The 13,327-nt window shown below is 38.2% G+C and overlaps 1 protein-coding gene across 1 annotated transcript in view; it reads left to right on the forward strand.

Annotated features, from left to right (window-relative positions):
- LOC126199016 (DNA topoisomerase 3-beta-1) overlaps window positions 1–13,327 on the forward strand; it is a 138,483-nt gene that overhangs the window by 71,999 nt on the left and 53,157 nt on the right. The window contains exons 8-11 of the mRNA XM_049935704.1: window positions 677–881; window positions 2,881–3,063; window positions 5,601–5,810; window positions 12,784–13,001. Of these exons, the coding sequence (XP_049791661.1) occupies window positions 677–881; window positions 2,881–3,063; window positions 5,601–5,810; window positions 12,784–13,001 (816 nt within the window). The remainder of the gene's footprint in view (window positions 1–676; window positions 882–2,880; window positions 3,064–5,600; window positions 5,811–12,783; window positions 13,002–13,327) is intronic.

Consider the following 13,327-nt stretch of genomic DNA (forward strand, 5'->3'; position numbering starts at 1 on the left):
AAATTGTTTGACTTGAATTATAACTGGTGCCTTTCATGGGCCCATTTAGTCTATGGACATAAAACTTAGATTAATCAAAGTTTCAGTCTGGTACCAACTCTCATCTGTTCTTCCAAATTCCACATAACTATTTCTGTTAATCTTGCAGGTCTAGTATTAGAACAGACAGTATGATGGCAGATATCTTAACCACACACCAATAATTAATTTCAGAATGATATATCTGAGTGCTACAAATAAAACGGTAGATTATTATAGAAGAAACAGCAGCAGGAGAAATTTAATGATAGAATGGAACTGTCTCAATATGTGACGTGTGCCAAGTTCTCAGTTGGCAGATCATTACTTGCATGTTTAAGTCCCACACCAAGACATACTTTAAACCTGACACAGATGTTCATTTCAGTAAGCTCTCCAGTGCAGCCTCAAATGTCTCAATCTGGAATATTCACTGTTAGCAGTAAGATCTGAATATATGTATTTGTTAAATTAAGTACAGAGTTGTGAGTGGCATTAAACGGCACCAGCTTCCTTTAGACATGTCCCCAAACATAATTTTATAACTTTAACAACAGTAATAAAAAAAATGGTTGTATAAGCATGTTATCTTCCAACTTTTTCTTATAACTCAGTGGAAGCAATATTGAAACGCTACGTGTATATCTTTACAAACCAGGGGAGTGCTGAAGCAACAACAACACAGCTCAGTGTGGGGAGCTGAGGTTCGTGAAATACTGGCGGATGGCATAAACAAACCTCGTAAAGGCCATGATGCTGGTGACCATCCCCCAATAACACCCATGAAACTGGCTAACAAGGGCGACTTGGACAGTGATGCATGGAGACTTTATGATTACATAACAAGGCACTTCATTGCTACTGTAAGTTAACCTTATAACTTTGTTTACTTACTTTTATATAAAAATTTATGTATTATGTTGCATGTTCTGCTTATTATTTTCCACAAAAGACTTATAAAACCAACCTAGCCACAAAAGATGATGATAAAATTTTGTAGTACAGCCTCATTGATATTGCTTCTTGTAAAATGATTTCCAATATACGTGTTGCATCATGTTACCTTTCTAAGGAAGTCCATTCTTTTCCCTGCATATTACCTGGAAGTTGTACATTTTACATTGTCTGCAGCAGATTGTCCTTTGTAGGAAATCAGTTATTTTCATCTAAACTTTAATTTGTAGAAATGAAGTTGAATTACAAGGTAAGATCAGGTTTATGTGGAAGGTGCTGAAGAACATTAAAGTTGTACTGGATTGGAAATCAAGTGCAAAGTGTTCAGTGTGATGTGTTCGCAGATAGATGTTTGGGATGTGCTTATACATAACAGCTGTAGTTCTGACATGCACTTGTGCACACACATGCACACCCCCTCCTCTCTCCACATCCACCCTCCCTCACCACCAGCACGCAACCATCCCTTCCCTGTGTGTACACCTGCACATAAATGCACACACGTCAGTTGTTATTCTCATTCTATAATTTCCATTATCGTACTAAATATTTGCTTTGATGACAGAGCCATCTGTTCAGTTATCGCTTATTTGGTGGTTGGATTAGAGGGCAGCATTTTTTAATTCAGTTTAAGCCTGTCACATTTGCCTGCAACATTGCCGGATTAGTTACTCTCTGACATCTATCTCACTTTATACTTTCTTGCCTTATTCAGTGAGACACAAATGCCGCTCAAAAGAACACTGCAAAAGTAAGATTCAGGTGCTCGATGCCCCATCGTTTGATACTGGTTTCTCTCCTCTTCTTGCTGTATATAAAGTACCTCCAATCCTACTTTGATAAAGTGGATTATCTTAAAGATGTGGCATAGAAAAACAATATTTGCACAAGTCACTGATAAAGGCAGTACCATTGTATGAGTGGGGTAGGAACCTCTTACAGAACACAAAAAAACTGAAGCTGTAACAGCTGTTTTTGATATTCTGTAGTAGTGATCTAGTGCACTGAGTCACAGAGGTGTAAAATGTTGTGGACATGCCAGGACTGTGTCAACAAGCAAATGTAGTGCCGTTAACTGAATTTTACCGAAAGTGTGTTGTGGGTCTGAGAGAAGGTGGATGATTCAATAAAGAAAGAACAACACACTGGATAAGAGTTACAACTATAGAACAGAATAGATGTAGGTGGTGCTCGTACTTGTGGTACTGTTTTTGGATGGCAACAGTACAAAGAATCGCACCCGACACGTGTCATGAGACTAATCACATGGTGACCACAGTACAAATTAGGATCACTGCTGCATCCAGATGGCCAGAGAGGACTATCGGGAATCATTTGATGGTTGCTGGGTGCCACTCCGTGTCACTATGCAGCCTATCTCTTATGCTGTAATGAAAGAAGAAATTGGAGGCACAAATGGCATGCAGTTGTGTCAACTATTGTAACAGATTTCATTTTAGTGTCAGTGATGGTAGTTTGAGTTTCATGCTGACTGGGACAGCGACAAGTTCCAGATTGGCTTTGGCAGTGACAAACAGAACCTATTCAGATTGCTATGTCACAAGCCAGAGCTTATTATGATTGTTTACGTGTGATATCTATTGAGTTAACACAGAACAGAACATACCTACTGAATGTCTACCAGTCCATTTCTTTTTGCATTTTATTGATGTCAAAGTGACATACTCTTCTAGCTGGATAATGACTGTGTCTGCAATGATAATGATATCCAACACTTTTTCATGGTTAACGCAGGAGGATTTCATTAAATATTGCTGCCTTAAATACTTCCTGTTACTGTAATGGTCTGAAATAAATGCACACATGTGCACACACAAAATTTGTATGCAAGTCCTGATACCTACAGGCACTGCTAATTTTTATTTTTTAATGAAATATATCTTTCAGGTTTCACGTGACTGCAAATATCTAAGCACAACAGTGGCATTTTCTATTGGCACAGAAATTTTCACCTGCACTGGGAAAACATTGTTGGATCCTGGTTACACAACTATTATGCACTGGCAGGCTTTGGGAAAGGATGAAATTATCCCTGACTTTACTGTTGGTGAAGAAGCTGCAATACATGATGTAAGACTTTGTATCCATTTACTATTGAGGTACTTTTCTTCCACATAGAAAATTGGTGCAGTTTAGAAATTAATTGGCAGTTACAAGAACTGTTAATATCTTCTGTGTGAATAAATTCTGTCGCTGTGGCTAAATAATGTTGTTTGTTTGATTGCTGGTTGCATTTCAAGTATCTTTGGTGGCTTATCTACTCTAATAATAAAACTGTAAAAGTGCCAAATGTAGAATTTGTTTCATCAAAATTGAAACATGTTAAAAAATCGTAAATTTACATTTTTTCTAAAATTGTGTGCTTAGCTTGGTAGTTCAAATGTTTAATCATTGCTGTGTAATACACCGAAGAACCAATACATGGCATTCTTAGTGTTTTTTTAACTCACTGACAGGTGTATTTTCCGAAGTTTATGTCAGTGACAGAATAAAGCTGAACAATTTTATCTTTAAAATTCAAAATAGCAGCTAATTTACTCTGCTAGGATTTATGGATTTGCTGATTTTGCTTTTTGTATTAAAAACTTACAACATTGATTTGCTTCTTTGGATAGGTTTTATTTACATTATTTGCCAGGAAAAATGAACTTACTAAGTTGGCTATGTGATTTGGGTGCCTACTTGTTACGTTTCCTACTTGTTACATTTTTATTTTGTTTTGTTTACAAATAAAAATGCCTAGAAAATGGTTGCATCTTTGTGAATGCAACAGAACAGTTAAAATGCTGAGAACTGTGTGGTCTCAAGAATTCAATGAAGGTTGTGAGGTGGGATTTACTGTGGCTTGAGCAATCAGGCTTTAACTTACTCTTTTGAAACTCCTTCCGAAAGCGAGGCGTGATGTAAGTCTGATCTTCAGAACCGTTCACTCTCAGAGATTTGCAGTTACTTCTCTCAAATGTAACATAATAAAAGTTGATGAAATTTTAACAGGAAGTTGTGCAGGCAAATGAGGTTTTATAGCCCCAATCCTGCATTCTCCTACCTCTTCACCATTTTGCTCAAAAAATGTACAATTCCTAGTGAGCTTATAATATGCCATGACCATAACTAAATTGCAAGGATAGATGCTGCATTTTGTGGGCATGGACCATAGTGTTAATTGTTTCTCACACAGGCAACTCTACATGGCTCTCTCCCTTGTTAATGAAGAAAAAAAGCTCTTCATTCATGTCTCCAGTCAGAATATTACAAACATTATAAGTCAAAAATAAATACCACATATATGAAATATCAGGCACAGGTATAAATAAATACCCGGACAGTGCCGGGTTTCTCACTTACTAATACATATTCTGTTTATTACTAGATTTATAGATTAAGTACATAATGACATAGTTTTTAGCCTTTTTGTGAGACATGGGTGATTACCAAGAAGCAAGAAAGCCGGATTCAGGCAGAAGAAATGAAATTCCTTAGAGATGTTGAGGGTTGCACAAGAGAAGACAGGCTAAGAAATCAAGATATTAGAGAAGAACTGCAAACCTTTAGCCTCAATGATAAAATTAGAGATTACAGAAGAAAATGGAACAAACATCTACAAAGGATGGAGAGTGAGAGACTTCCCTTAAAGGCAAGAAATTTTAAGTACTATTGGAGAACAGACAGAGGAAGGCTGCGACAGAGATGGGTACCCTAACAGGCAATTCTTGCCTAATACCTGAAGACAAGATGACGATGATGCGTTATACAGTTTTTTTTTGTTTTTTTTTTTTAATTACTTGGGGTGCACATATTATCTGTGTTTTTAATAGTTCCTTATTCCACTTTCAATTTTCTGTGGTTCTTTCTACATAGTGCCACAATGGAACTGTGCATATTCTATACAGTCCAGGATGTCATATTTTTTTTGTTATTCCACACAGAATTGCAAGTGAAATGAAAAACTATTTAAAACACATACCTTTTGCACCAAAAGTTGTTTTAAACCTAAAAATAATGAAAAAAGTATGTTTAAGTGTGTTCAGGACTGTTTCATCTCATTTACATAACTACTCTGCAATTCACAGTTAAGTACCTTGCAGAGGCCTCGTCGAACCACTTTCTCACTATTTCTCTACTGTTCCACTCTCAAACAGCACGCGGAAAAATGAACACTTTAATCTACTGTGAAAGCTCTGATTTGTCTTATTATGATGACTGTTTCACCCTATGTATGTAGGCGTCAACGAAATATTTTCATGTTCAGAGGAGAAATCTGGAGAGTAAATTTCATTAAGAGTTATCACCACACTGAAAAATTTCTTTGTTTTAATGTTGTCATATATGAAATATATTAATATAGTAAGGAACAAAATATATATTATAGACCACAGAACATGTTTCAAAAATAAAAAAATAAATAAAAATAAAAAAATAAAAAAAATGCATCAAACAACCAAACCACCCTTTTATTTAGTCACAGTAATGGAATTTGTACACTGAGAAGACATTAATAATCAGTGTTGTGACCAAGCAGTGATAGAAAATACATAAAATGAGGAGTTAGAAAGATATTAACTATTGTAAATTTCTTAGTTAAGTGCAACCTGTTGTTCTTTTTTCAGGCAAAAATTGTGGAGAGACAAACATGCCCACCTGATTATTTGACTGAAGCGGAAGTAATTACTCTGATGGAGAAACATGGGATTGGCACAGATGCCTCTATTCCTGTCCACATCAACAACATTTGTCAGCGTAATTATGTATCTTTGGGAACTGGTCGCAGGCTTATCCCTACACCTCTTGGAATTGTATTAGTACATGGATATCAGAAGGTGTGTATATCTATTACTGATCTACTGCACTCAGTTTACTTTAAAAAAAGAGAAAACCTGAAATAAGTACCAAAACTCTTTATTTGCAGCTTCCTTTTGAAACAATTTTTTTAATTCATTGTTTATTTCTGTGTATGTGTTTCAATTTTAGGTGTGAGTAAAATGTGTTAATTGGACATTATATGTGTAGCAGTTGAAATGAGAATGACAGGTACAAACTTGATGGATAATTAATATAAGGACAGCATGACATTGTTCGGAAATTGTTCAACATTTGCAAACATAAGAAAAATGTACAATGTAACAAGTAACATCATAGTAATATCATTTGAAACTTCATATTCATTTTGTTGTTAGTTTGAATCACTTGTGTTGTTACGATCCTAAGGACAGCTTCCTTCTTCTAAACACATGATTGAGCCCTATACATGGTGATTCAAAAAAACGTTTACAAACTGACACACCACATTGGGCATACAGCAAGGATCAGTAGTCATATAGGAAACAGAGGTCACAAAGGCCTTCAAATGTTATTGCAGTTGTTAAGTCACATGCTGCCAATTGATGCCCACTACAGGAGATGCTCAAAGTTTTGTGCAGACACATCGAGTTGCGCCTGACATCGACACTGCATTAAACAGCACACCCTCTCAAAGATACCTGGTGTATCTCGAAGACATACTGCTGCTGCTACAAGAGTCTGGCCCATTAGGTCATCCGGTGATATAACAGGTGTTTCATTCACAAGGCCCTTCAGATACCCCCACAGGAAAAAATCGATTGGAGACAGAGTGTGTTATCGTGGTGCCCATGCGACTGGCCCAATGTGACCAATCCAGTGGCCAGGAAAGTTTGCTTGCAGATGTACACTCATTTCTCTGCTGAAATGCGCAGGGGCTCCATCATTCTGAAATCTGATGCGGAGAACGTATGGCCCAATTAAGCAGTTTCCGATGAAGCCAGAATGAGATTTTCACTCTGCAGCAGATGTGCGCTGATATGAAACTTCCTGACAGATTAAAACTGTGTGCAGACCGAGACTCGAACTCGGGACCTTTGCCTTTCACAGGCAAGCACTACTCACGACCCATCCTCACAGCTTCAGTTCTGCCAGTACCTCATCTCCTACCTTCCAAACTTCTCAGAACCTCTTCTGTCTGATGATGCCAGCTGTATTGTGACTATAGTGCCCTATCATGGCATTTGTGACACCCGGTTCTTATGTAATTACTGATCCTTGTTGTAAGCCAGATGTGCCATGTCAGTTTGTAAATGTTTTTTTGAACCACCCTGTACTTGTATGAATGTTACCTATAATTACCAGATCTGAACATTGACTGGATCATACTTTGCAACTCCCATTTGTCTGCACAGAAGCTGGAATCACTATCCACTGTCAGATGGGAGATCTATGTAATGAAGTTAGAGCATAAAGAACCAAAGTCACACCAAAATAATAAGTTTATTTAGAAAAAAAAAACAATTAATGCCACTGTGTAAAACCAAGCCAAATACCTGTGTCCAGTGTGGTACTAACGTGTTAATGTATTTGCTTATGAGGCAGATATAGGCTCCATTATTTTTAAACAGAAATAAAATTTTACTGAATATTAATTAAAAATAACTTATTGCTATGGATAACACCACTGACACATGAACAGAGAATGTGAATTAAGTACATCATGTTGAGAAAAATATAGAACACCTTGAACAACTAGAGATAGGACATGTACATTAGTATGTTCTGCAGAAATGATTAGCATTTCAGCCACCTCAGTTCAGTATGTTTCCTGTTGCATAGTAAGCACAGGGTCCGTTATGCGCCCTGGTAATTTGTTCCATGCATGATGGCATCGACATGAATAAGGCATGAATGGCATCCTGTGGTATAGCTATTCATGCTGCATTCAGCTGGTTCCAAAATTCTTGTGTGATGGTTTGCTTTGCGTCACAGCACGGCACCTGTCATATTACCATATCCCACACATTTTTGATTGGCGACAAGTCTGGTGATGCATTGTCTTGCTGAAGAATGGCATCTGGGGTGTTGTAAAGAAAGGATGCCCTGGGCTTGCACCATCTGTGATTTGAAGATGTACCATATAGCACTCCTCACCATAATACCTTGAGTTGGTGATGTAGGACTTGTGCGAATGCAGTCACTGTGTTGCCACTGCCCCTGTCTGTGGCAAGCCAAAATGCGGCCATCATTTTCAAACAAACAGAACCTGGATTCATCCGAAAGCACTATCTAATGCCATTCCTGTCCCTAGTGACATCATTCCATACACCATTGTGATCTAGCATGTTTCTTCACATTTGTCAAAGATAGGTAGAGGTTGGTTGGTTTATTTGGGAGAGGTGACCAAACAGCAGCGTCATTGGGGATGGATGGGGAAGGAAGTTGGCTGTGTCCTTTAAAAGGAACCATCCTGGCATTTGCCTGAGGCAATTTAGAGAAATCACGGTAAACCTAAATCGGGACGGTCAGACGCGGGTTTGAACCGGCATCCTCCTGAATGGAAGTTCAGTGTGTTAACTGCTGTGCCACCTCACTCGGTGGTAGGCAGAGAAGTTGATGACACGCACGTAACCCATGTCATAATAAATGGTGGTAGACTGTCACTCCTGATAGTGTATGACATGTTACACTATTCCTTTGTTATTTCAGAGCTGAGGAGGATGCAGATTTGTCCTGCAGTTTCGATCTCCTTGGGAGGTCAGAGGAAAGGGTTATCTGGGTGGTATGACCTGACCCATCTTGTTGTGTTTTATGAGCTTCCGTGAACCATTCTGCTCCCACTGGTTGCACTGCCAAAAGGCTTTATCCTACACAAGCAGCAATTTCTTGAATGGATGCATCACATTCTCTCATGCCAATAATGCGCCCTCTTTGAAACTCACTGATTTGGAGGTACAGTTTGTGCTATGTCTGTGAGGCATCCTGTGCCTCTGCTCAAGTCACACTGATCCATTACCTTCAGTTTATGGCGCCAATGAGAGGTGCAGGTACATTATATCGGTAGGTGGTGTTGCACCATGAATCGATGTTGATGTTGCACCCGCATTCTGACATGGTTCAAATGCTAATCATTTCTGCAGAGCATACTAATGTACATGTCCTATGAATATGAATGTCATATCTCTAGTTGTTCAAAGTGTTTTTTTTTTTAAAAGCTTGAGTGTACATCTATCATTTTCTTCTGGCTGGGCTCCACAGCCTCAATAAATTTGAAATGGTGTTATTCCTCCTAATTAAAAATGTTTGATAGATGGGTGGATGTTAATCCTATTGTCAAACTTTCAGAAATAATTTAAGTACATTGACTGGTCTTTCAGATATATGTTATCTTTATTTCAGTGTAGAGTGATTTGATGAAGATAAAGAGTGTGTGTGTGTGTGTGTGTGTGTGTGTGTGTGTGTGTGTGTGTGTTTAAAAAAGATAACCACTTTCTCAGTATTCTTTTAACCACAGGAAATTACTATGTACTGACTCCTGCATTATTGAGATTAAAGCAAACCTGCATTCTCAGAGTAGTTCAGTGGGTTGCATTCTCTCTTCAATTGTGAATGGTACAAAGCAGTCTGTGTACAGTGCTCGTCTTCCTATAAGCCTTGAGGAGCCAATTCAACCTTAGACCACATGTGCATTGTCATTTTATGACAAGAACTGTTGTCAGCATGGAAAGTTGCATGTCGAATTAGTGCATGGCTTGGTGATGTTATTTGAAAATTCAACAACTGCCATGAGAGACAAAATGCCCCAACACCATGGTGCATGAAGGAGGTGGGTAAGACAACACCTGAAATGGAACTTGAATTAGTGATACCCTCTTCACTGACGGCAACGGCCTTGCCGCAGTGGGTACACTGGTTCCCGTGAGATCACCGAAGTTAAGTGCTGTCGGGTGTGGCCGGCACTTGGATGGGTGACCATCCAGGCCGCCATGAGCTGTTGCCATTTTTTGGGGTGCACTCAGCCTCGTGATGCCAATTGAGGAGCTACTCGACCGAATAGTAGCGGCTCTGCTCAGAGAAAACCATCATAACGACCGGGAGAGCGGTGTGCTGACCACACGCCCCTCCTATCCGCATCCTCATCTGAGGATGATACGGCGGTCGGATGGTCCCGATGGGCCACTTGTGGCCTGAAGAGGGAGTGATTTTTTCTTCACTGACAAGTGCAGGATTTGTGTGGTGTCCGATGACTGTTGTGCAAGAGTGTGGAGGTGGCCAGGGATCAGTGCGTATTTCAGCTTTGCAGGCCCACTGGTTCAGCAGGGAGGTGAGCCGGTCATATTTTTGTTCAGTATCATGAATGCATCTCATCAGTTATTGGCAGTAATTTGAAGGCTGTGAATGTTGGTGCAGTATCCTGCAGTCAGCATTTTTGCAATGGATTAATGTTTCAAGATGGTAAAGCATGAGCACACTGTGCACTCCTTCCTCCAGGAGGAAGAAATCAACTGAATAGAACAACCTACAGCACTTGCTGACATGAACCCATGTAGGATGCTTGGGACAAGTTGAAACTTATTAGTCTTCACAGTATACTTCCTGATATAGTGAATTACCTCAGGAGGGCTGCTATTGAAGAGTGGAACACTCTTGGGTAGCCACATCACAACCACCTTGCGGACAGCATGTTGAGGATGATGGGAACTTGTTTCAATGGATGGGGGCGGGATCAACACAATATGATATGAAACATTACTCAGTAGCAGATTTTGATTTCACGGTGTTCACTTTTGAACAGACTGTCATTTTGATTACAATTTCGATTTCTTGTCATAGTAGAGTTATTGTTTAAGGTTTCATAAGGCTTATTCCTCAATTTTGTCCTCCCCTGCATCTAAACCCACACACATATGTTGATAAGTAGATAGTGCAAACATTTTTTTTTTTTTTTTTTTTTTTTTTACCTTTGATGTTTTTGCACGGGTGCTATCAAAACAATTAACAAACTACTCACAACCTCCTGACCGTGTTTGCCTTTACCTAATGAACAGGAAACAGTACTAGGAAAAATATGATACTGCATTCAGGGGTATGTCTGAAATATTGTCTGAACATTTCAGTTTAAATTTTTCTGTGGTTACCTTTCATTTCTTGTGCAAATGGCAAAACTCTTATTCATTGTTCACAACTGATCCATTTTCCTATACCTGCTCAACAAGATGAAGCTTCATTTCAAATGTAAAGCCAAATAAGGCAGACATAAAAAATAAAAAAAAATCATGAGTAATAATTCAAATAGAGGACAAAGAATGATTTTCTTTGTATACTACATTGTTGTGGCAGAGGTCTTCAGTCCAAAGGCTGTGATTGATTTCAGTTCTGCATGCCAGTATATCCTCTGCAGGCCTATTCATTCCTGCATATTTATTGTAATCTATAGCTACTTGGACCTGCTTGCTGTAGTCAAAACGTGTTCTCCCTCTACATTTTTTATCCCCCTCCCCTCTTTCATCAATAACCGAATGCACTGTTCCTTGATGCCTTAGAAAGTGTTTTATCAACTTATCCCTTACTTGAGTCAAATTGTGCCATAACGTTCTTTTCCCAAATTCAATTCAGTACCTCTTCATTAATTATTCAATCTACCTTCTAATCTTAAGCATTTTTCTATAGCATTACGTTAAAAACTTCTACTCTCTTCTTGTCTATGCCACTCATTAACGACGTTTTATTTTCATATATGGCTACATTCTGGACAGATACTTTCAGATAAGACTGTTTAACACTTAAATTCATGTTATGTTTTAAAATATTTCTCTTTTTCTGAAAGAATATTGCATGAATAGTTCATTTAAAGCAACTACACAGATTCCAGTGACAGTCATCAGGAAAACTGCATGTCATTAAGTCATGTATTATTTCAATTCAATAGATTGTCATATCTTTATGAGCTAAGACTTTCATAGCAGCCAGGATGATCAAAAGATCTTGTTAACTAAATAATTCTCTCAATTCCAGGTAAAAAGTAGTGTTGTCATCATATGCATTGATTGATTGAGTGGGAAAGGTCAGAGATACTCGAGCTTAATATCACACCCTCAGCTTGCTCCTGTGGAGGATGCCGCCACTCTCCTGTTACATGAGCCCATCCACTGAAGCAAGAGTGCTGCACTTGTCCAGAAGTTCTAACCACTCTCTGAACCCTTCAATACGTGCCATTGATGGTAGAGTTATCAACATTGTCTATGTTTATGTTTTCTGATTCAGATTGCTACGAGGACTGGTTGTGCACACTTCCAACAGCTTTTCCTACTCTCTAGACTTTGCTCCCAGCCAGTTATTCACTCTGATCATCTGTTCACTGACCACAGGAACCAAATGTTTGTTCCACTGTGAATGGTCATAAATGGTACTATACTTCTGCAGAGCGGGATAGAAAAGGAGGGATTCTAAAGTATCCATAAAGATATTCCTGTGAGCTGTTTTTGTACACTGCCATTTAACGACACTGTGTACTCATTTAATATTCACTGGAAACAGAGATTTATGAACTCAAACTTCTATCATCAAAATATGAAAGACTGTTGTTTTGTTAAATTAAAATAACTTTGATGTACATCTTGATATTTGGCAGAGAGGTGCTGCAAGTCAACAGATATTGTTCTAATATTGCTGATTTCTCAGTGTGATGTGTTTTACTGAACATTAATTCTGTTGAAAGTGATTTAGGTATATTGATTCTGTGAAAGCAGTCTATGCATTTTGCAGCCTGTATCAGAAAAAGAGAGAAGTGTGGTGTTTGATTTAAACTGGAGTCTCATCTCATTTTAGCTGTATGGACTCCAGTATGTGATGTTGAATTTAACATTATGTGTTTAACAGTTTTATATTATTTGTTTGTATTTCATTGTTGTTGGCTGAATGCATTTTTATTTTTGAAGCCTTTAAATCTGATTACAAAACTGAAGCACAGTATGATATTTGAAGCTATCTGTATTTTTGCCATTTTATTAGATTGATCCGGAGCTGGTCTTGCCCACAATGCGATCTGCTGTAGAAGAACAGTTGAATCTTATAGCTCATGGAAAAGCTGATTATAATGCAGTTCTTCTTCATACAGTTGAGATATTTAAGCAGAAATTTCTTTATTTTGTAACAAATATTGAAGGAATGGATCAGCTTTTTGAAGTGACATTCTCACCTTTGGCCTCTTCTGGAAAATCATACTCCAGGTAATTTATTGCTAAAATCTTTGAGGAACAGCTTTTTGTGAATAACATTGCTACTTGTGGCCATGCCTACCCAAATTTCTGCACACTTTTGCTACTGATATTGAATTTTGTGCTTGAACTACATGATTGTGCATGCAAGTAATAACTGAAATTTTGTTCTTTTAACTGCTTATCTTCAATCTACCGATTTCTAGAAATGTACATTAGTGTGAGCTGGCAACATTTTACTTAGTTCGTGGCAGATTTTTGTGCTTTATCAGCTTCAGTTTTGTGCCATATTCTGCCACTGCTAATGTAACAAGTTTCTAACATGAGAATATCTGTCT

Source organism: Schistocerca nitens, chromosome 8, assembly GCF_023898315.1.
Source record: "Schistocerca nitens isolate TAMUIC-IGC-003100 chromosome 8, iqSchNite1.1, whole genome shotgun sequence".
Lineage (NCBI taxonomy): Eukaryota > Metazoa > Arthropoda > Insecta > Orthoptera > Acrididae > Schistocerca > Schistocerca nitens.